Source organism: Dryobates pubescens, chromosome 17, assembly GCF_014839835.1.
Source record: "Dryobates pubescens isolate bDryPub1 chromosome 17, bDryPub1.pri, whole genome shotgun sequence".
In the NCBI taxonomy this organism is placed as follows: domain Eukaryota; kingdom Metazoa; phylum Chordata; class Aves; order Piciformes; family Picidae; genus Dryobates; species Dryobates pubescens.
In genome coordinates, this window is record NC_071628.1 from 3,557,426 (window position 1) to 3,579,894 (window position 22,469).

The 22,469-nt window shown below is 51.5% G+C and overlaps 1 protein-coding gene across 1 annotated transcript in view; it reads right to left on the reverse strand.

Moving 5' to 3' along the window:
* Positions 1-2,581: 2,581 nt before the first annotated feature.
* The window catches only part of ST8SIA2 (ST8 alpha-N-acetyl-neuraminide alpha-2,8-sialyltransferase 2), a 34,303-nt gene continuing 14,415 nt past the window's right edge, over positions 2,582-22,469 (reverse strand). Inside the window, exons 2-6 of the mRNA XM_054169177.1 lie at positions 22,065-22,127; positions 19,427-19,555; positions 18,422-18,679; positions 14,884-15,177; positions 2,582-4,097 (exon numbers count right to left, since the gene is read on the reverse strand). Coding sequence (XP_054025152.1) covers positions 3,812-4,097; positions 14,884-15,177; positions 18,422-18,679; positions 19,427-19,555; positions 22,065-22,127 — 1,030 coding nt within the window. The 3' untranslated portion in view covers positions 2,582-3,811. The remainder of the gene's footprint in view (positions 4,098-14,883; positions 15,178-18,421; positions 18,680-19,426; positions 19,556-22,064; positions 22,128-22,469) is intronic.

The window sequence follows — 22,469 nt, forward strand, 5'->3', positions numbered from 1 at the left end:
GCTGTGCTGCAGCCCCCTGGCTGCTCAATGGCTGCTGGCTGCCCAGCATAGCCCAAATATCATCCACCCCCAAGGAAGAACCAGTGGGCCCTGTGGGGAGCAGAAGGTGAACCTGAAACTCTGCTTCCACTGTTGATGGGCTTCAAGGCTTGCTCAGATGCAGGGGCTGGGCGAAGCCAGATCCTAGCTCTTTGCTGGAAATGGAGAGGACAGTCTGCTCCCAACCCGCTCAGAGAAGCAGACCAGAGGGCTTGTCCCAGCCCACTAAAGCAAGAGGAAATTTCTAGATGCTTCTGTGCATATAAACTCAGGAGGGATCAACCTGCTTGGCAGCAAGGTGAAAGGGGAGCTCGGCCCCTGATTTCAATAGCCACAGGGTCTTGCTCTTTGTTTAATGTACTTTTACCACAGGGCTGAGCAGGACCCGTTCTGGGAATGGAAACATCACCAGCAATTTCATCCCCCTGAATAATTTGTCTGTAACTTGCCTGTGCTTTGATGCAGAAGCTGCTTCAAGGGCACCAGAAATCCCTTCTCCTACTTGCTTTTCACCCCCAACAGCACATCCCTGTTGTGCCGCTGTTAGGTCCAGCTCAATAATCTCTGTAGGCACAGTGAGGACATCCTGGTGGCTTTGAACATCCCCCTGCCAGAGCACTGACATCCATCCAGATGGGTGAATAAGCCCAGCCTTCTCCTCTCCTTCACTGGCCAAGGTTCCAGGGTGTCCCCATTCAATGGCATGGTGTTTATGGTCCTGCTCTGCTTCTCACCCTCCTAGTCCATGGAAACAAATGCAAAATGCAAAGAATAATAAATTAAAACAACCACCCTTGCACATTTACTTAATTTCTTGGATTTTTATTTAAAAAGAAGGTTTGCTAACAGCAGTCAGGGCCGTGGTGCAGGCCCCTCAATACAGCAGTTGGCTTTAGCAGCCCCTGTGGCTTCAGCCCTGCTCTGTCCCTCCGCCAGGCCAGGCCAAACCCAGGAATGACCCAGCTTCAACAGCTGCTCAGCCTGAACCACAGGAAGCTCCTTGGGATTGCAGACTACTTCCATCCTGCAGTTTCACCCTCTGTCTCCTCCAGTCTCAGCTTAAGCTGAGCTTCACAGCCAGGTTTACCTTTATTGTGCAACTAAACTCAAGGTGAAAGAGAATAACTGGGGGAAAAAGTAAGGAAAAAAAGCTAGGTTTGAAAAAAAGAAAAGCATAAAAGAAATCATTTTCTGGAGCTGGAAAGAAACATCCCCTCGGTGGCAGATTAGCCCACATTTATCCACTAGAATGTTGCTTATACCTTAATCTTAGGCATCTTCATCTGACACTAATTAGCAGGCTGGAGACTCCTATGGGTACAGTAGCTTCTGCGTCTCAGAACTTGAAAGTGAGCTCTTCCTTTTACTGCGTGAAGCACTCAGCTTTTAAAGACACAATGTCAAGTGCTTCAGCCCCAAACTGCGCATCTTTTAACTCAAAAAGCCACAGCAGCAGGAGGAGGAGGCACAAAGGTGATGATACCCAGCCAGGAAGGCACTGCAGTGCGTGTCCAAGGCTGGCCTGCTCGTTCCCCCACAAATGAAACCCAAACTGCACTCACTGAGCCCCAGACTCACCTGAATTCTAGCACTGAGGGACGATTTGGAGACCAACAAGGAAGGCCACGAGAGCAGAAAGTTAGACAGGCTAAGCAGATCAGTCCAGTTGCTTTCCTCAAAACCCCCAAGTTTTAGAGAAAAGCAAAGGGGGTTGTAAAAAGTTCTTTGCATTTTGGGTTCTCCCTGGGGGAAAAAAGAAAAAAAAAAGAAAAAAAAAAGAAAAACAAAGAAAAGAAAGAAAAAAGGAAAAAAAGAAAAGGGAAAAATGGAGTAAAGAAGATAAAGACAAAAAGAGGAAGATGAGAAGAGAAGAGAGAAGAGCAAAGAGAAGAATAGAGGAGAGAGAGGAGAAGAGAGAGAGGAGTGGAGAGAGGGGCGAGGAGGGAGAGGAGAGGGGGGAGAGGAGAAGGGGGAGAAAATAAAAGAAGAGAGAAGAGAAGAGAAGAGAAAGAAGAGAAAAGAGAAGAGAGAAGAGAAAAGAGAAAGAAGAGAAGAGAAGAGAGAAGAGCAAAGAAGAACAGAGGAGAGAGAGGAGCGGAGAGAGGGGAGAGGAGAGGGAGGAGAGGGGGGAGAGGAGAGGGGGGAGAAAAGAGAGAAGAGAAGAGAAGAGAAGAGAAGAGAAGAGAAGAGAAGAGAAGAGAAGAGAAGAGAAGAGAAGAGAAGAGAAGAGAAGAGAAGAGAAGAGAAGAGAAGAGAAGAGAAGAGAAGAGAAGAGAAGAGAAGAGAAGAGAAGAGAAGAGAAGAGAAGAGAAGAGAAGAGAAGAGAAGAGAAGAGAAGAGAAGAGAAGAGAAGAGAGAAGAGAAGAGAAGAGAAGAGAAGAGAAGAGAAGAGAAGAGAAGAGAAGAAGGAAAAACGAATAAAGACCAAAAGGGAAAAAGAAAAAGGAGAAAAAGGGAAAAAAAGAAAAAAAGGAAAATAAGGGGAAAAAATGAAAAGAAAAAAATTTAAAAAGAGGGGAGAAAGGGGGGAGAGAGAATTTCTTTGATGTTGATCACCAGGCAAGCCTCCCATCAAGATCCATGTGACATCCTATTTAACTGTTCAGAGTAAGCGCTCATCGGAGCTTGAAAGGAGGACAGAGCAGGAGTTCAGGACCTCAGGACTGTGTGCTGGCTCTTTGCTGGGGAAGTGAAAATAAATTATTTAGACTTGACAAAGTCCCTTGAAGTCCTGTGCTCTTTCTGCTTGGCTGGGTCTCGGGCCTATCACCAATATTTCAGCAGTTATCTTTGGAGGGGCAGAGGAGTCAGGCTGCTTAGCAGGTAGCATTTGGGAATTAAGGGCTAAATGTACTTATGGTTTTCAGGAGCCCTGACAGATGTTGAGTGCCTTCGACTGTGGCACAGTAAGACACTTAATCCTAATGGTGCCACTTTGCAGCAGCAATCCTCTTTCCTGCCACGTTCCAGCATCTTTGCTTCTTTCTGCATTGCTCCTTGGGAAAGGAAGAGAAAAACAGATGCTCAGCATCCTCCTCCCTGCCCGCCTGGCTCAACACCGGTGTGCCTGTCCTCTGGAGGCCCTCACATCCCCTCTCCCAGCACACGGCACCGGGATCAGCTTAGCACAGCTCCCCTCCACCACATCCTGGAGGTCAAGCTGCAGCCCAGAAGACTCCTCTGAAGGCTGGGCTCAGCCTGGCAGTCCGTGTTTTGGACGGCTCTGTGGGCTGGTTCCTGCTGGGCAGGAGACAGGTCCCGCTCGGCGCCACGGGCAGTCCCTCGGCCCCGAGAGCCACCAACAAACCTTCCCTGCCCACCCCGCTCCCTGCCCCTTCCCCTCCCCGCCACGAGCACAGGGCCAAGAACGTGCCTCGCTGCAGCATCCTTGGCCAAACTAACTACCAACCTTGGACCAGTCACGACACACGGCTTAACGTTTACCCATCACCTAACATACCCTCAAAAACCAAGGCCACCTTCACACCCTTCCCACGTAGGTCGAAAGCCTTTCCGAGCCCAGCAAGCCCACACCTGGGGGTCTTGCCCGGGCCAGTCACATCGGGATGCTCCTGCATCGCCTCCTGCCCCTTCCTTGGCGAACACCAAACAGTTATAATACTCAGGTCAATATATATAGGTACCACGTGTATATATTTGTGTCGCTGCTCTGCGCGTTAAGAAAGACAGCCAACCCCACCAGGCACCACTCGTCCGTTCCACCCCCTCCCCTTCCTCCCATAGCTGTGCAGGAACGTGGCCAGGGACCAGCCTACGTGGCCCCATCGCACTCCCCCACTGTCAGCTTCAAGGCTCCCTGCTGGTGCAGCGTCTTTAAGGCTTTGAACTCCAAGGGCATGGTGTGTGGGCTGGCCTGCGAGGTGTAGCCGTACTTCAGGCTGTCGTAGTAGTGGTACTTGACTGGGTTCTGGTTCTGGTCCAGGGGAAAGGGCCAGAAGCCATACAGATAGATCTGGTTGCAGAATCGAGTGGCCAAGGTGTACATGAGGAGGCCGGTGGTGGGTCGCTTGATGTGCACCTTGTTGGTTAGCCAGTACCTGCAAAGGGAGAGCAGAGGAAAGGGTTATTGCCCTCCACACTTGTGTCTTGCACGTTCTCCCTCTCCAGCCTGGTGTTACTGCCCTCCACACTTGTGTCTTGCACGTTCTCCCTCTCCAGCCTGGTGTTACTGCCCTCCACACTTGTGTCTTGCACGTTCTCCCTCTCCAGCCTGGTGTTACTGCCCTCCACACTTGTGTCTTGCACATTCTCCCTCTCCAGCCTGGTGTTACTACCCTCCACACTTGTGTCTTGCCCATTCTCCCTCTCCAGCCTGGTCTTACTGCCCTCCACACTTGTGTCTTGCCCATTCTCCCTCTCCAGCCTGGTCTTACTGCCCTCCACACTTGTGTCTTGCCCATTCTCCCTCTCCAGCCTCTGACTGAGATATGTTGGTAATTCAAAATGAGAGGTTTCTGACTAGCAGAAGAGTTCTCCATGCCAAGAAAAAGCCTCTCTACAGGTTGCTTCATGAATAAGCATCCCCCTGCTCTCTGTCTGGCAGTTGCTATGGCACTGAAGCATCTCATGCCTCGGCAATCCTTTATGAAAACCAAATTGCTTGCAATGGTGGCCTCCAGTACTTCAGCCTACAATTACCTTCCAATCAGCCTAGGAGATCAATACCACAGATCCAACCATCCATGTGTCAAGTAGAGTCCAACGACCCCTTGAACAAGGCACTCTCACACAACACAAGCTGATGAGTTTCATTGAGGACTGAAGATTTTTACTGTGACAATAACCACACCAGGGCTGTACAAATGTTTGCCTTAGAAGAAAGGGTCCCCAGGCTGGGAGAGGTATAACACACTGTGTCCTCATCACACCCAGTGAGTGCTGCTGTGACCTGCACCACATACATCACCATGCTCTGCAGTGTCATCAGATACACAGCCATGGAATGGTTTTGGTTGGGAAAGACCTCTGAGATCATAGAATCATAGAAAGGCTCAGGTTGGAAGTGACCTCAGAGGTCCTCTACTCCAACCTCCCCTCCATGGGCAGGAATGCTTCAGCTAGACTCAGCTGCTCGAGGCCTCATCCAGCCTGGCCTTGAACACACCCAGGGAGGAGGCAGCCACAGCCTCCCTGGGCAGTCTATTCCAGAGTCTCACCACCCTCATACTGAAGAACTTCTTCCTCAGATCCACTCTAACCCTACTCTCCCTCAGCTTCAAACCATTCCCCCTTGTCCTGCTCTGCAGCCTTCCTTCAGCATCGCTTCAGCTACTGGAAGGCAGCTCTGAGGTGCCCCTGGAGTCTTCTCATCTCCAGGTTGAACACCCCCAGCTCCCTCAGCCTATGCTCATAGCAGAGATTCTCCAGCCCTTGTATCATCTTTGTGGCCTCCTCTGGACTCACTCCAACAGCTCTGTGTCCTTCTTATGCTGGGGACACCAGAACTGGAGGCAGTCTTTGAGGTGGGGTCTCAGCAGAGCAGAGGCAAGGAGTCCTCTTGCCCTGCTGGCCACACTCCATCGACCAGGTCCAGCCATCAACCTGACAGCCCCATGCATGCTGCAATACATCTGTGTGAGGTGGAGGCCAGCTGCTGAAAAGTCTGTTTGTTTTTATGAGGAATGGCAAAAAGAGCAGGGCAAGGAGCTCCCCTGTAGTGATGCATGAGCAGAAGCAGGATCAGCAGCTGTATTTTGGGTTGACAACAAAAGTTACTGTAGTATCAACATCCTCTAAGAAGATGTTGCCAGCACCCAGTGTTCATTGCACAGGCACCTTACCTCAGCAGAGAAAACACGGGCAGAGGAGCAAAACCAGAAAGCAAAAGATTTGGAGGAGGGAGAAGATGTGCCCCCAGCGGTGCACTCCCTCCTTCCCCAGCACGTCTGATGCTGGTGGTGCCCCACAGCAGGCAGGGATGATGTGGGCAGCACATCCTGCTGTGCCACAGCTCCTCTAAGCCCTAGGATTATCTTTAATTGATGTTTCCAAGGGCCTGGGCTCAGGTCAGGGACTGGCAGCACTTCAGATAAAAGCATCAGGAAGCAGAGCAAAGCACGTGGCACTTCCGTGCCCTCAGCCGGAGGTTTGGGCTCCTCAGCTGGGTCCCAGTGTCACACATGGAGCGTCTTGCTCCTCATTCACACTTTCCACCAGGCTCCCAAGGGTCTGGCACTCAGACAGTGCAAACCCTTGGGAGATCTGAGCCTTAATCCTGCAATTAGCTTTTCACGAAAGCCATTCAAATTCAGCAGCCAGAGCTCAAAACCTACTTGCTTGTTTGCAGCCAGATAAGGGAAAAATTGACTTTCTGGTGAACACAATCCTGGAAGCACTGTGACTGCCTTGACCTGCACAGGAGGGCATGGCAGGTCCCACAGCTCAGTGCCTGTAGCTTTAGCATGGTGTTCTGGGGAGGTTCTCCTTGCCTGCCTTGGCGTCCAGCACACAAAAAAGAGCAAGAAACTGGGAGAAAACTGCTGAGAAGACTGCTGAGAGGCACCATATCAGCATTTGCTGGGCTGTCCTGGACATACAGGTTGTGCTATGGGGACACAGCAAAGCCTGCTGCAGTGCCAAGACAATCTGCTCCCACATCTGGCCATAAAGCAGCCTCCTCGATGAGGTTACAGGTAAGCACATTAGACCCCTGGCAGGCAGAGAGAAATGGGAGATGATCACAACTGTTTAACACTCTGAATTAAGGCATCCTCAAGCAGCAGGGATCCTACCTGGGAAGAATGTGAAGCCTATTAACCAGCTGGCTTTGGGCGCAGACAACTGCCTGGCTTTGTCCTGCAGCTGCTTGAGCCTTAAAGTTCCCCTTCCATCAAGCTACCAGCTGGAGCACAAAAAGATGCTGGTGACCTTATGCCTGCTCCAAATATTAACTTCCAGGTTTTGTTGAGAAGCTGTAAAAGCTCTGTGAATGTACAAAGACCTCCACAGCACAACGAAGTGACCCTTGCTCATAGGTACCACCTCTGACCACAAGTGCAGTAACAATGACAAAAATCATAGAATGGTTTGATTTGGAAGGGATCTTAAAGACCACCTTGTTCTAATCCCTCTGCCATGGGCAGGGACACCTTCTACCAGGCCAGGTTGCTCATGGCCTCATCCAGCCTGGCCTTGAGCACTTCCAAGGAGGGGGCATCCACAACTTCCCTGGGCAACCTGTTTCAGTGTCTCACTACCCTTACTGTAAAGAATTTCTGTAGAATAGAATAGAATAGACCAGACCAGACCAGACCAGACCAGGCTGGAAAAGACCTTTGAGATCATTGAGTCCAACCTATCACCCAACACCATCTAATCAACTAAACCATGGCACCAAGCACCCCATCCAGTCTCCTCCTAAACACCTCCAGTGATGGTGACTCCACCACCTCCCTGGGCAGCCCATATCCAGTCTCAATCTATACTCTTCTAGCTAAAAAAACCCATTACTCCTCATCCTATCACTACAAGCCCTTGTAGAAAGTTCCTTCCCATCACTCCTGAGGTCCCCTTCACAACCTGGGTCAAACAGAGTGGTGCCCTACAGAAGCCTGCTGTCCTCTGCAACCCAGCCAGCACAAACAACGTTCCTAAGACCAAATGTGGGCAATCAGCACCTAAAAACAGCCCTGCCAAACCCAAGCTGGTGTATCCCCCTCAGCACACACAGCTATCAAGCACTCAATAATATTGGGTATGGATCCAAGCTAGAGGAGGGTAGCTTTAGATTAGATGTTAGGAAGAAGCTCTTCCCCATGAGGGTGGTGAGACACTGGCACAGGTTGCCCATGGGGGTGGTGAAAGCCTCATCCCTGGAGGTTTTGAAGGCCAGGCTGGATGTGGCTCTGGGCAGCCTGCTGTAGTGTGAGGTGTCCCTGCCCATGGCAGGGGAGTTGGAACTGGATGATCCTCAGGGCCCCTTCCAACCCTGACAATTCTGTGAAGAAACAATGGCAATTCAGGTTCTGAAAATCAGAATGAACCCCCTGGCTCTTTTATCTGTATTTCCCTCTGTTGCAGGCATGGCCTTAGAAATATGAGAAGGAAAATAAACCTTGCTCCTGCAGCACCATAAATTCCACCTGCTGGCCGCAGCTTTGGGAGGGGGTGATGGACTCCAGGCTGTCCCAGTCCACCCACACAGATGACAATACATAATCTATACTGCTCAGATCACAGGCTATGCCACCCCTCTGGCAGTTTGTTTCCTGGAGAGTGAAGGTGGGAAATCCTCCGGTGAGGTCTGGGGAATACTTTTTAACGACCAGTTTGTGACGGGGGCGTGGGAGGTGTGCAAGACCTCCCTCTTACCTCTCCCACCACTGGCCAGCCGAGAGAGTGGCCACATTCTTGGTGCAGGAGAGAACAGCTGGGGATGGAAATAAAACCTAATTAATTCTGTAAATCCAAATGAGGTTGTCTGGGTGCACATGGGATGCTGTGTCAACAGCACACCTTTAATATGTGAGGTCCGGGATTTTAATTAGGAGGAAAGATAATCTTGAAGCAGGCAGTAATTATTTTTCAGATTGGCTACACCAATCACCATAACTATTAACTGCAACATGTTATGAAAAGAGACAGCAATTAAAGGAGAGGAGCAAAGAGCAGTCCTGAAACCCAATACCTCCTTTCTCAGAGCCATTCTCACAGCGTGGTCCTCCTTCAAAAGCTCCTGCTGTGTTGTTTCTGTAAATAAAGCCTCAGGGGTGGAAGGAGCTACAGAGACAGGCTGGTGCCTGAGTGGGATGCAGCTATGAGCAGGAGCTGTCAGGCAAAAATTGTCCGAGACAGCTCTTGTTTGGGATCATGATGGTGACAGATGGAAAATGCCAGCAGATCTTCAAGGCTGCCTTTTGTAAGGAGGCAGCCTACACACAAGCCCTAGCACCTATCTGAACTAATACCTCATGGCAGCCGGGCACAGAGGCTTCCAGAAAAGCAGCTCAGAGTGTCTCACCCCAGCTGGTGGTTCTGGCTGCTCCTCAGCAACATCAGCTTTTCCAAAAGGTTCCCCAGAAACCTGAGAAGTCTCCTAAAGGGACCTGCGGGGCGCTGCCTGACCGCCGGGGTGAGCCTCCCGCGCTGCGCTTGCACCGCAGCCACGGGGGAAGCGGCTGCTGCCTTTGGTCCTTACAGCCTGGTGGGTACCCTTCAGGAGACAAAACACTCTGGGACTGCCCCTAGGAAGCCACAGCTCCCACCCAAGCCAGAGAAGGTGGCAGCCTCCACGTCATACATCCGGAGCACACCCTCCCCACTGACAGTGCTCATCCTCCCCCAGCATCACCCGGCCCAGGGAGCAGATCCTGGCCTTGATTTGGGCTGCAATGCTGGGCAGGCAGTGTTTGAGGAGCACTAGTGAAGGCTCAGTGCTTACCCACCACCTCCTGAGATCTCTGAGCAAACCCTAAAGTAACTCCAGGCAAGGGTTAACGTGCAGGATAAAAGGAACAGAAAATCCATCGCCCTGATGAAATGAATAAAAACCTCAGGTCAATGAGGAAATCAGGTTTCAGCACTATCAGCTGCATTATTTAGTGATACAAATCAGAATGGCTGAAATAATGCAAGTTCAGACCTTTTTAAACCAGCTTCTTCCTGAAACTGTGACACAAACACAAGTTGTTGTGGAGGTGCCAGTCCTTGACTGTCAGAAGCATATTATTAGTCTGACACACACATCCAGCTCCAGCTAATACTGGTGAAAAACCAGCTACAAATAATCAGAGAGAGTGCCCCAGCAGTGTTCTTTGCTCATGTCAATGCAGGAGAGGACAGGACCTGCTGTGCTGGGCACACCATGTACCCCAGCTGCTGGGTGGATGGAGATGAAGCACTGGAGCCCATGGGGGCAAGTTCTATCCCCCACCCAGCTCTTCCCAGCCCTTTTCTGTCCACGTATCCAGTTTCCTCTGTCTCCTGCACTGAAATCATAGAATGATAGAATGGTCTGGGTTGGAAGAGATGTCCAAAGGTCACCTAGTCCAACCCCCTCTAGAGTCAGCAGGGACATCTTCAACTAGATCAGGTTGGCCAGAGCCCTGTCCAGCCTCACCGTGAATAATTCCAGGGAAGGGGCCCCAGCCACCTCCCTGGGCAACCTGGTTCTGGTGTTCCATTACCCTCATGGTAAAGAATCTGTTCCTAACAACCAATCTAAATCTGCTCTTCTCTGGTCTGAAGCCATTTCCCCTTGTCCTTTCACTGCAGGCCTTTGCAAACAGTCTCTCTCCATCCTTCTTGTAGCCCCCTTCAGGTACTGGCAGGCTGCTCTTAGGTCTCCCCAGAGCATTCTCTTCTCCAGGCTGAACAAGGCCAGCTCCCTCAGCCTATCCTCGTAACAGAGGTGCTCTAACCCCCTGCTCACTTTCATGGCCTCCTCCAAGGGCTGTGCACAGTGATGAGACCTGTGCTGGATGGGTAGGACTGGGCAGGTCCCCATTCAGATTCATGCTAACACGGACTCCAAAAGCTGGAGCTGGAGTCGGAATCGGGCAAAGCCTAAACACCAAATCAAGCTTCTGTATTCCAGACTGGGTCTGTAGAGTGTGGACTGAGCCTGGTGGACTCTTCTTTGCCTAGGAGGCCTCTCTGAATCTGGCAGGTTGCACTGGTGATGACACAGGGCAGAGCTGCGCTAAGCAAGCCTCAGACCCTGAGCAAGGCGACGAGAACTGTCACAGCTGTTTGGATGTTAAACTTAACAGGAGACCCGGCCAGGGAGCTGGGAGATATATTGATTATTTCTTATTTTCTTCTCCTTCTTTCAAGAAGCTCTTAACAAAATCTTACAGGATTAGAACTGGTTACTGCCAAGAGACCCTCCTGATGGACACCGTGAGAAATGCTGGACTAGATTAGACAAGGCAAACCGAACCGTGTCCATGAATCCTCTGTGAGGAGCGATAGCCAATCCCTCAGACACGATTATTTCCCCCCTGCTTCCTGCATTTCGTGTTGTTTCTCTCACAAAAGCTGCTTGGCAGTAGGGATTACAAGGCCTTTTGGAGACACTAACAGATGACTTGCAAGGGGCTTGCTCGCTGGCTTCCCAGCCAGGAGACGAACGCTCTGCTCGCCAGGATGAATTGCTCGGGAGACGCTTTGCAGAATTGCTCTCAAGTGAGTCACGCACCCCCGAAACACATGGCACCAGCCCTGGCCCCGTGAGCTGGCTCCCTGCCATGGCACAGCTCTCCTCCTCAGCCTTAGGTAGCAACTTGGCTTCCTTCTGAGCTCCTCCATAGAAAAAACTGATGGCTGTCTCACCTCCTGGTGTGAACGCCGTGAGTTTAAGAGTGCAAGAAGAGCCTCTGTCCTACTGCACAGATTACCCAGAACCATCAAAGCAAAAAGCTATCAGCAAACATTTAAGGCACCCTCACAGCTAGGAAGGTGATGTCTCAAATGATGCTGTTAAGGACAACAAACCCAAATGCTTTTTACTTATCTCGGCGACGCACACTCCATAAATGCCCCAAATGCACTGAAAATTATAGGGGGAAAAATAGACATAAATGCTCATTTGCCACTGGAATTCTGGTCTGGGGGAAAGCAGAGCAGGGCAATAAATACTGAGGTTCAAGGAGAAGTCAAGAATTCACAAACATACTTTGCTGGTAGTAAAGGAAGAAGAGAAAAGGCAAAGCTTTTGTAGCCAAACTAAGGCTGGCTGAGATGTTAGCCTTTGTGCAAAGTCTTATTCCTTGGGGAAAAAATATATATATGTATACACAAAGGAGTGACTTGGCTGAAAGACCTCCCCCATGTCTCTGTGATTTCCAAATCAACTTAGGATAAAGGGTATCTTTATCCAGCAAAGGAGAAGAGAGGATGTCTCTGCAACCGCAGCCCACTGAAGCCCAGCAGGATGTTCTGTGGGGCTTTGTGGATTATTGATTCTCTGCTGTATGCTGCACGTCACACAATGGATTTGCTTCCCAGATCTCAGATCTGCCAGGGAAAAGTGCAATGCCATGAACTGGCATCTTCTGCAGAGAGACCTGGGGAGACAGAGAAGGACGTTGGAGACCATGTCCCTGTAACAGCAAGGAGCTCTAAGCAAAAAATGTAGGATGGTGGCAGGGATAAGTATCACAGAAGGTGAAAAAGTAAACTCCTAGAGGTTCTGGTCAGTCTGACCTAAGGAAAGGCTCCCTCATCCCAAACTGCATCGTATCAGCTACCCTGAGCAGATGGTCAAGACAACTCCATGTGTACCTGAGACACCTCCTGTATAGACCCAAAAGCATCACAAGGATCACCTCAAGGATCATCTAGTTCCAACCCCCCTGCCATGGGCAGGGACACCTCACACTAGATCAGGCTGCTCAGAGCCCCATCCAGCTTGACCTTAAAAACCTCCAGGGATGGGGCTTCTACCACCTCCCTGGGCAACAGCACACCTCCTCTCCCTCAGCTGTGGCCAGTTCATTCAGTACTGCTGGAATCACTCTTAAATCCATCCCAGTCCAAGCCTGAGTAGGCTGCACCAGGGAAAGCTTGACATTGACTCCAGCCTTGCCACAGCACAGCCCTTTGCCTCCCAGCCTGCTTGGTCCCTTTGCAAGGCCACAATGCACTGGGAAGTGCTCCCATCAATTCTGGCTGTCTGAGGGGGCTGCAGTTTTAATTCTATTAATTGGTAATTAGTAGGCATCCTTGTTTTGCTGCTGCTAAGTGTGAGAGCAGGAGGGCAGGGCAGGTGGCAGCTCCCCTGAGGAAGATTAGCGCTGGCTTCTGCAGTGATAATTGAATGAGCGCTGCCTCCACGCAGCCGTGACTCACCTTCCTGCACTGCCCCACAGCACACTGACCAGCCCACAGGACAGCCCTGAGGTCTCAGCTGTAGCTCAGACTGGATGTTTAGAGCCTGTCATCAGCATTAGACAGTGCCCAGCCATGTGCTGGTACCATATCCATCCCAGGTGCCCACCAAGAGCGGCCACTTCACTCCCTTGCTGGTCTGACTGCTTGCATCCTTCTGAGCCCCAGCAGGTTTTCAGAAGCTCAAACCCATACTGCCTGCATGGGGCCCCATTAAAACTCACAGCAACACTAACAGGTGCCAAAGGATGATACCAGCCTATGGTGCATCACTTTGTGCACAGAAAGTGCTTGAACCACTGGGCATGTCCCCACAACCCTGCATCCCCAACAGCCAGACGTGACCTGCCAGCCACAGGTGGTGGCTCCAGCACTGCTCTGTGTGAGGTGCCTGGGGACAAGCAGAATGCCAGCCAGCCTGGCTGGACCACAGGGCTGCAGCACAGGAGGGCCAGGAAGGTGCCATGAGTTGGAAGATAAGCTCAGCAGCAGAGCTTATTGAGGCATCCTCCCCTTCTCCCATGGGGAAGTGATGCCTAGTGCTTGCCAATCCCTCTGCAAAGCTTCCTCTGGGAAGTTTTTGGCACTGGGAATGGTTGCCAGCACAGGATTAGCAGCCTGTTGATTTAAAGGGCTTATTACAGGAGCTTAATTCTATTTTGACAGATGAAAGTAAGTCAATTACAGCTAGAAATAGCTCAGAATTTGGGTTGTCTTTTTGGTTTTCTTCCTCTCCTCCCCTTCTGTGAGTTGTTGTATCATTTCCTTCCCTTCCTTTGCCTCAAAACCAGTTTTCATGACATCTCTGGCCCAGGGAAGCTTCAAACACAGGCACTTGGGGCAGACATGGTTCTTCTCACCCATTAATGCTGCCTGTGAAGTACCATGGCACCGGAGCCTCCACTCCTCCCAGCCTCCACTCCTCCCGGCCCACCAGTGCTCCTGCAGAGCTGCCTTCCACATCCCTCTCCTCAGAGCCCCCAAAATGTGTTTGGTGCCCACCTTCTGCAATGACACACAGCCTGACCTGGGACATGGACCAACAGGCTCTGAGGTCTGCAGGGAAAGAAGTGCTCAAAGCTATGAAGAAGCATTAATGCTGAGGCATAGGGATAGGAACACCAGCCACACAAGAGAATTCCCACTCTGGGAGACCAACAGGCTTCACTTGGAATCACAGAGGATAACTATTGCCACTAAGCCACCTCCAACATAAGCCTCCCCCATCCTCAAGCTATTCACAGGGAAGTTCTCCTTCTTTTAGGACCTCCTCATCCCCACCACACCTGCATCTCCCAGATACCTGAAGTTGCAAGGAGAGGGCAAAAAGACCTCTTTCTTCCCTCCTAGGAAGTCCATTCACCACCACCTGGCTCTATCTGATGAGCAGGACATGTCCATGCCAGTCCCCTCCTCCCTGCCTTTGCTGGTCATTTAAGATGAGCAGTGCAATTAGCACCACTACAGGACCATCCAGGCCACTCATGAACTGCCACTGCTGAGCTCAGCCAGGCTGCCATGAGCTCCCTGACTGGAGAGGCTGCGTGAGATCTCCATGTATCACTTAAGCACCAGGTGACAAACCTCATCCCTAGCTGGGCGCGTATGCATTTCTCCAAGGAAAGCCCTAAAGTGGAGGTTTATCATGGTGGTACCCAGGAAGGCACTGGAACATCTACACCTGCTATGTTGCATGGCTAAAAGCCCTCACACTCAAGGAGCAGAGCAGGGAGCTCCTGCTGAATGCCCTCACACTCAAGGAGCAGAGCAGGGAGCTCCTGCTGAATGCCCTCACACTCAAGGAGCAGAGCAGGGAGCTCCTGCTGAATGCCCTCACACTCAAGGAGCAGAGCAGGGAGCTCCTGCTTGCTGGGGTGTTCGTCACTTCTCATCTAGGGGCCAGCCACCACCCAGGGAGCCCTCCTCTCGGTCTGCAGGAAGGAACAGCTGGTGCTCCTGCAATGCCAGCTGCGAGCGCAGCAGCAGTGCTCTCACCCTCGGACGGCGTGCAGCAGGCGCAGGGAAGGGTAGGCAGTCCTGACGTTGATGTGGTGCTTCAGGATGAGCTCGTTCACCCACTCCACTCGCTCCTTGCCCCCCTTGGCCATGAACGCCGGGATCCAGAGGATGCTGCCGTTGAGGCTGTGCAGGCGCTGCAGCAGCTTCTCTCTCCAGGTCTCGTTCACCAGGTCCTCAAAGGCTCGCTGGATGACCGAGGGGTTCATAGTCACCAGGTCTGTCTTCATGCCCACATCCTGTGAGTACTCCTGGACAGGGGCCAGGTTGCACCTGTGAGGAGAAACACCGAACAGCCCTTTACAATGGGTGTGGGAGAGGGTGGTGACAAATGCAGGGGGTGCCTGATGCCAAAAGCTTGGGGCAGTGATCGATGTGCTCTCATTTTTGGGAGGAGGAGGAGGAGGAGGGAGAACGAGCCTCTGCAATAAATTAGAGAAGCTCTGATCTGGTAATGAGGAGCCATCCTAATATAAGGACATCACTCCTCAGCACACTGTGTGTGTGCCTATTCCTCTGGGGCAATGCTAATCACAGCCATAACTTTGGTGTCTGGTGGGTGGGCTGGGATGGCTCTCTGTCTCCTCTGGTGCGGTTCAAAAATAACATGCGGCAGCGAAGCTCCCATCTCTGCTGCCACAGCAGATTGCAAACCAGGCAGCCTTTCCCACGCAAGGAAAGCCTCTTAATTCCAGCCCTGCTGGGGTAACATTATCCCAAGTCCCTTCTCCCTTCCCGGCGAGTCTCTGCCAACAGCAGACCCAGCGGCACCAGCGGCGATAACGACAGCAGCGGGCACCGCATGCCAGGACACGGTCCCCGCAGGGTTTGGCTGTCTGGAGGCTCTGACCTTCAAACCTCCTCTCTTTCTGGGGTATTAATTGGTGCCTTCTCTCAGGCTGTGCACATGAATGTGGGCACACACGCTCCCTGGGGATCTCCCACGCCATGACCTCAGGCCAGGGATGAGGGCTGAGGGGCTGTGGAATAAACTGTCACCAAATCAGTGAGACACTGAGACAGGCTGCCCAGGGAGGTGGTGGAAGCCTCATCCCTGGAGGCTTTTAAGGCCAGGCTGGATGTGGCTCTGAGCAACCTGATCTAGCCCATGGCAGGGGTTTGGAACTGATCCTTGAGGTCCCTCCCAACCCTAGCAATTCTCTGATTCTATGATCAGCCCTGCTATGTGGTGGTTTCCTACAGCTCCTTGAGGGGAGGGGGGATCCACAGCTGTTAAGCCACGGCCTCGCTCTGCACGTGGCACTGGGTAAATGGCACCAGTGAGCAGCTGCTGGGGGGCATGCAGAGAGATGCTGCCCCAGTGGGATGAAAAGCAGAGGGTACCCACATGTCAGAACGCTGCGTGCTCTCCTGCGGCGGCTCACGGTGAACTGACAGTATTTAACGAGCAGGAATTGCATCCCAGCCATCTGCCTTGAGAAGCAGCCAGTACTATTCTTCTCCCTGCCTTACAGATGGGGAAGCTAAGGGAGTGGTGGAAAGAAAATCCAGCACGCAGGACCTTTCTGGTCCACTCACCACAGGAGTAAAATCGCTGAAAATAAACACTGGAGCTGCATCCTGGACACAAAGCTCACTGCTGGGCACTGCCAGCCCTGATGAAAAGGCTGCCTGGGTAGAGCCAACCTTCTCTAGGAAGATGGGGGGGAGGGGGCAGGGTTGGTCTCTTCTTCCAAGTGACAAGCACTAACACAAGAGGAAACAGCCTTAAGTTGCACTGGGGGTGGTTTAGATTGGCTATCAGGCTTTCTTCACTGAAAGGGCTGTGAGGCACTCAACAGGCTGCTTGGTGGAGTTATCATCCCTGGTGGTATTTCAAAGATGTGCAGATGTGGTGCTGAGGGACATGGTTTAGAGGTGGACTTGGCAATGCTGGGCTAACTGTTGGACCTGATGCTCTTAAAGGTCTCTTCCAAGACAAAAATCTTGATGATCCTATGATTGCAAAATGCAGATTCAAGTGGTGGCTCAGATAACCAGTGGTGGGAAGAGCATGTGTATGCCAGACCTGCACCAGCACAAGCCAGCTGCAGAGAAGTCATTCAAAATCCCAGTCCTTATACCCAGAAGTGCCCTCCTCCTCCAACTTCCCTGCTTGACACAAAGACCTCTCCCTAAACTTTGCCAGGACTCTGCAATAAGCCATTTTCCCCTTTGCTCGCTCTGGTTACACTTAAGGATGGACCTATAACCCCCTGCCCCCTGTAGACAGGATGGAGCTGCTAGCAGCCAGGCAGCCTGGAGCAGCCAGGCTTGAGCAGGGGGCAGAGGTGACATTATCCTTGGTCCCACATCACACTGGGGACCGCCTCTGTGAGCTGCTGATGGATTGGGCTGTCTTCATAATAGACTCACCAGAAAGCAAATGTCTGCACATACATAAATCATCAGCAGGCTCCTGCAGCCCCTCAGCTGACAGATGTACAGAGGTGTGGGGATGGGAGGGCAGGCCTGCTCCTCCTCTCCACTTCAAGCACCTTCTGTAATGAATTTGCTGTGTTCCACAGTGGGGGTCAGGATCTGCTGCTGCAGCTCCATGGGGCAGTGCCACTGACATCAGTGCTGGAGACAGAGCAGTCACAGGGGAGCATCAAACCCGGGTGTGCACCAGTGCAACGCCAGGGCATCGCGTGGGGCACCTCGTGCTCGAGGGCAGAAGTGCCTTGGGAAAGGACTGAGCTGTAGCCATGGGAGAGTGCAGGACAGGGTTTGTTTGCAAGAGGACAAGCATGTGGGAAAAGAGGAGGGAGTGGCACTGGGGTGCTGGGGGTTAATGGTGCCCTGTGTGGGTTAACAGTGCAGGCATGGGGTAAAAGAACATTGAGGGAGCACCTGGTGATTGGTAGAAGAGTTTGCAGCAGGAGGTTTGCATCAGGGCTTGCTTGGCATGCACATGTGGCTGCAAGGCTGTGCTGCACCATGCAGTCAGGACTCCAGCCCCTTTCACAGAATTACAGAATGTTAGGGGCTGGAAGGGACCTTGATAGATCATCCAGTCCAACCCCCCTGCCAGAGCAGGAGCACCTAGAGCAGATCACACAGGAAGGCATCCAGGTGGGTTTTCAATATCTCCAGAGAGGGAGACTCCACAACCCCCCTGGGCAGCCTGTTCCAGTGTTCTGTCATCCTCACAGGGAAATAATTCTTCCTCCTGTTTCCATGGAGCTTCCTATGCCTCAGCTTCCACCATTGCCCCTTGTGCTGGCATTGGGCATCCCCCAGCAGAGCCTGGCTCCAGCCTCTGGGCACTCACCCTGCACAGCTTTATCAACATGAATAAGGTCACCCTCAGTCTCCTCTTCTCCAAGCTAAAGAGCCCTCAGCTCCCTCAGCCTCTCCTCATAAGGGAGATGTTCCACTCCCTTAACTCTGCACTGGACTCTTTCAAGCAGTTCCCTGAGGTCCTTCTTGAACTGGGGGGCCCAGAACTGGACACAATATCCCCCTGCTCCAGACCCCCCTGAAGCCCCTCCAGCCCCAGCGTGCAGTCCCCTACCTTATCACGAAGCTGTGGGCGTCGATCTCGGGGCCGCAGCCGCTGCTGAGCAGGACCCCTGAGTTGCCCACGATGGCACAGGTGGGGAACTGCTTGCCCTTGAGGGGGGAGGTACGGGGTAGCAGCTCATACAGGTTCTGTGAGACGTTCATGGTGCTGTCCCTGTCAAAGACATAGTGGATGATGTCCCCCGGCTTCAGCGTCCCCTTCAGCACCGAAATGTCCTTCTCTGCATCCAGGAACTTCAAGATCTGTTTTCTGAGGACAGGGGAGAAAACAGCCCCATCAGGTGAGGTACACAGAGAGCTTGGATCACACACGAGATGAACTCTTCCTTCCTGGCTGCCCTCCCTCTGTGGCAAGTCCCAGATGTATGGCACTCTCCAGAAAGAGCGTACAAATGGATGCTGGGAAGAAGCTCTTCCCCGTGAGGGTGGTGAGACACTGGCACAGGTTGCCCAGGGAGGTGGTGGAAGCCTCACCCCTGGAGGTTTGTAAGGCCAGGCTGGATGTGGTTCTGGGCAACCTGCTCTTATGTGAGGTGTCCCTGCCCATGGCAGGGGGGTTGGAACTGGATGATCCTTGGGGTCCCTTCCAACCCTAACAATTCTGATTCCATGGTCTCTATTCTAACACCTGCTCCTTCTCCACCCGTCGCTCCAGGGGCAGGCTAGCATGGTCAGCCCACCATTAGCAAGGGGTCCCCATGTTTACCCTGGGGAGAGTGTCTCCTTTCCCCTTTTCTGACCCAGCACCAGCACACACTAATTCCACTTGGCCTGGAAAATGGGGGCTCAAGTGCTCCTCGCTTCATCGTCGCAAGGCCAGCTGGTTCAGCTGGGAATTCATTTCCAAGCGATCGCTTACAGATAGGAAGCCTAGCTCAGCGGGAGATAAGCCTTTTATTTCTTCCTCCACTTCTTTAGATGATATAGAGAGGCAATTTGCCAGCTTGCACTGGAGAGGACCAAATCTGTCTCTTGTCCTATAGGTAATTACCAGTACCTGATCTTCAAAGAGAGTGTCTGGTTGTGTCTCCATTTGGATGAGGCTGGTTTAATGTTGTGCTTAATGCTTTCATTACTTCTGTCAACAACAGCTGGAGACGAGGAGTCATTTATTATTACTTCAGCTCTGGAGCAAAGACAGGGAGAGGGAGACAGAATCCGTTAGCATCCTGATGGCATTTCTAATCACTGTCTTCAGCTCTGCCTGTTGGAATTCAAACTTCATCAGAAAAGCAAAACTGCAGTTATGAGCTTAAACAAGAATGGAAAGGCTGTTTGTATTCTGCTACGCTCAAGCAGACAGGCACCAATCCTTAAATACCTGCTTGCTCACACCAGCACAGATGTACAGCCCTTCAGGACACACAGCCCTGCACAGCCAGCATGCACACAGCACCACAAGCAGGCTCTGCAAAGACAGGCTGGCAGATGGACGCTTGTAGGTGAGACATCCCAGAGTCCTGGGGAGCCCCCAGATTCATCAAGACATTTCCTGTGTGGGCAGTTGAGGCTGCTGCCCTGCTGCCTCTTGGGCATGTGTGAGCACTCCAAAGTGGAGCCAGCTCACTCCTGGAGAGGGTTACAACTGAAGGACATTGAGGTGCTGAAGTGTGTCCAGAGAAGGGCACCCAAGCTGGTGAAGGGCCTGGAGAGAAGTCTTATGAGAGGTAGCTGAGAGAGCTGGGGTTATTTAGTCTGGAGAAGAGGAGGCTCAGGGGAGACCTTATCATTCTACAACCGCCTGAGAGGAGGTTGTAGAGAGGTTGGTCTCTTCTCCCAGGTAACTATTGGTAGCATGAGAGGCAATGGCTTACAAGTTGCATCCAGGGAAATTTAGATTGGATTTTAGGAAGAATTCTTTCACTTTAAGGGTTCTCAGGCATTGGACTAGGCTGTCCAGGAGTCCCCAACCCTGGAGTCGTTTAACAGCCTTGTGGATGTGGTGCTTAGGGATGTGGTTTAATCAAGGACTTGTCAGTGCTAGGCTAATGATTGGACTCAATGATCTTAAAGGGCTTTTCCAATCTATTTTTTTTTCCAATCTTTTCTGTGATTCTGTGAAAATCCTCATTAAACACAACCTTCACTTCACCCAGAGGAGAAATTAATTTAGCTGAGCCACTGGGTGCTGCCGGTGGGATTGGGCTAACGGCATCCCATACCGAAGCGGGAAGCTGGCTCACTGGGAGCTTTTTTCCCTCTGTGGAAGGCAGCACAGGGATTTCAGCATCTTTATTGCCTGATCCAGACCCAAAAACTAGCTGGGGGACAGGGAACAGCCAGATGCTGTGGTTTGGAGACGATCACTGGGAGACCTCACTTATTAAGACCTGCACTAAGAAGCAAATCAGCCCCAGCACTGCAGTGGCACTCACACCAAATGGCATGAATTAAGGGAGCCTCTGAATATTTGATTGCAGCCAGCCACCCTCCAAAGAGAATACCCAAGCACCTCATCAAGAAGCTGTGCATGTATCTGCAGCCTCGAAAAAACCTTCACACTTCAGAGTGCTCTGAAAAATACACAGCCAAAGCACCTGCTGCCAGCTAAAGGGAATCTCCCTCTCTGGTGCAAAGGGCTTTTTCCAGCTAGGGAAATGGTTTGTCAATAAATACATTTATAAAACCCACGTGAACCTCAAAGAGAGATGAGGCAGAGCTGGTGGCCCAGGCTTGTGGGTAACATCCAGCTCCCAGGAGCACTTCTCCAGCCCAGGGAAGGAGCTCCTGAGGACACACTGTGGCTCAGACTGTGTAGCATTTCAGCAAGGCAAGGAAGTGTTCATAAATGCTGGCTGCCAGTGTCTTTGTGTGTGTTTGTACTGCACCTCTCCAGAAGCTGCCAGGCAAGGCTGTTGGATTTGTGTCTTGCATTTTGCCCTATCACCTCCTGCCTTGCAAAGCTTACTCATAAGGTGTCAAAAATCCTGATCTAATTGGGGATATCTCTGCCTGCTGCATGGGGGTTGGACTACATGACCTTTAAAGGTCCCTTCCAGCGCAGCGCATTCTATGATTCTGTGAAAACTCATAAAGGAAACAGGGTAAAGAAACCTTGGCAACAAGAACAATTTTTATGGCTTTGCCCATTTCTCTGGGTTTGTTTGGGGTTTTTTGATCATCACAGAATGGCATCACTCTGTCTTCCTCACGTGGTGGCACTGAGCTTTGCTACTGTGCCATGTGGCAACACTGAAATCGTTGTAAGAATGACAGAGAGAGAGAGAGAGAGACTGAAGCTACGACGGCATGCAATGACTCTGCTCCTGAAGTGCAGGATGGTGAAACCCAGGGAAGTTCTGCTGCTGAAGCTGGTGGTGGCATGCAGAAAAGCTGTGAAAATGGCAACTCTATCACTGACTTATTTTCACAATAAGTAACTCTCTCTCTCTCTCTCTCTTGTTCCCTCAATCACTGCAACTTGCAGATCCTTGGTTATTTGCAAATGATTATTGCACTGAGCTGGGGGAAGGCAGGGTGGTGGTGGGGGGAAATGATTAAGAAAATGCAAAGCAGAAGTGAAAAGCAGCAGATACATTTGCTAACTAAGAACAGCACTATCCAGCCAAGAGGAGAAGCAGATTAATAGCTGCCTCACAGCAAAAACAAATGAACACAAAATCTAATTTACAAACCTATTAGATTTGCTATGTAAGCTGTTCACAGCTGATCTGATTGTACCTCTGCCTCCAGAACTCCTGCAAGACAAAGGAAATGCATTATTTATAAAGCCAGCTCCTCTCTGCCAAGCATTGTTCAACAGTCAAGAGATCCTGCTCTGGAGGGCTCTGAGCGGAGCTGCTGCTGTGCCGCTCGCATCCCACCCCATCCGGATGGGAGATGTCCTGATGCCTCTGAAGGGCTTTTCACATCCATCCTCAGCACTGCCCTGCTGTGTGACTGTAAAAGCATCCTGGCAAAAGGAAAAAAAAAACAACAAAAAACCCCCAAACTCCTAACCCACCCAATGAATAATACCTGTGCAATCTAAGCAGCCATCAAAGACATCTGCTCTCCGTCGTCAAAGCAGCGTGCAGCCT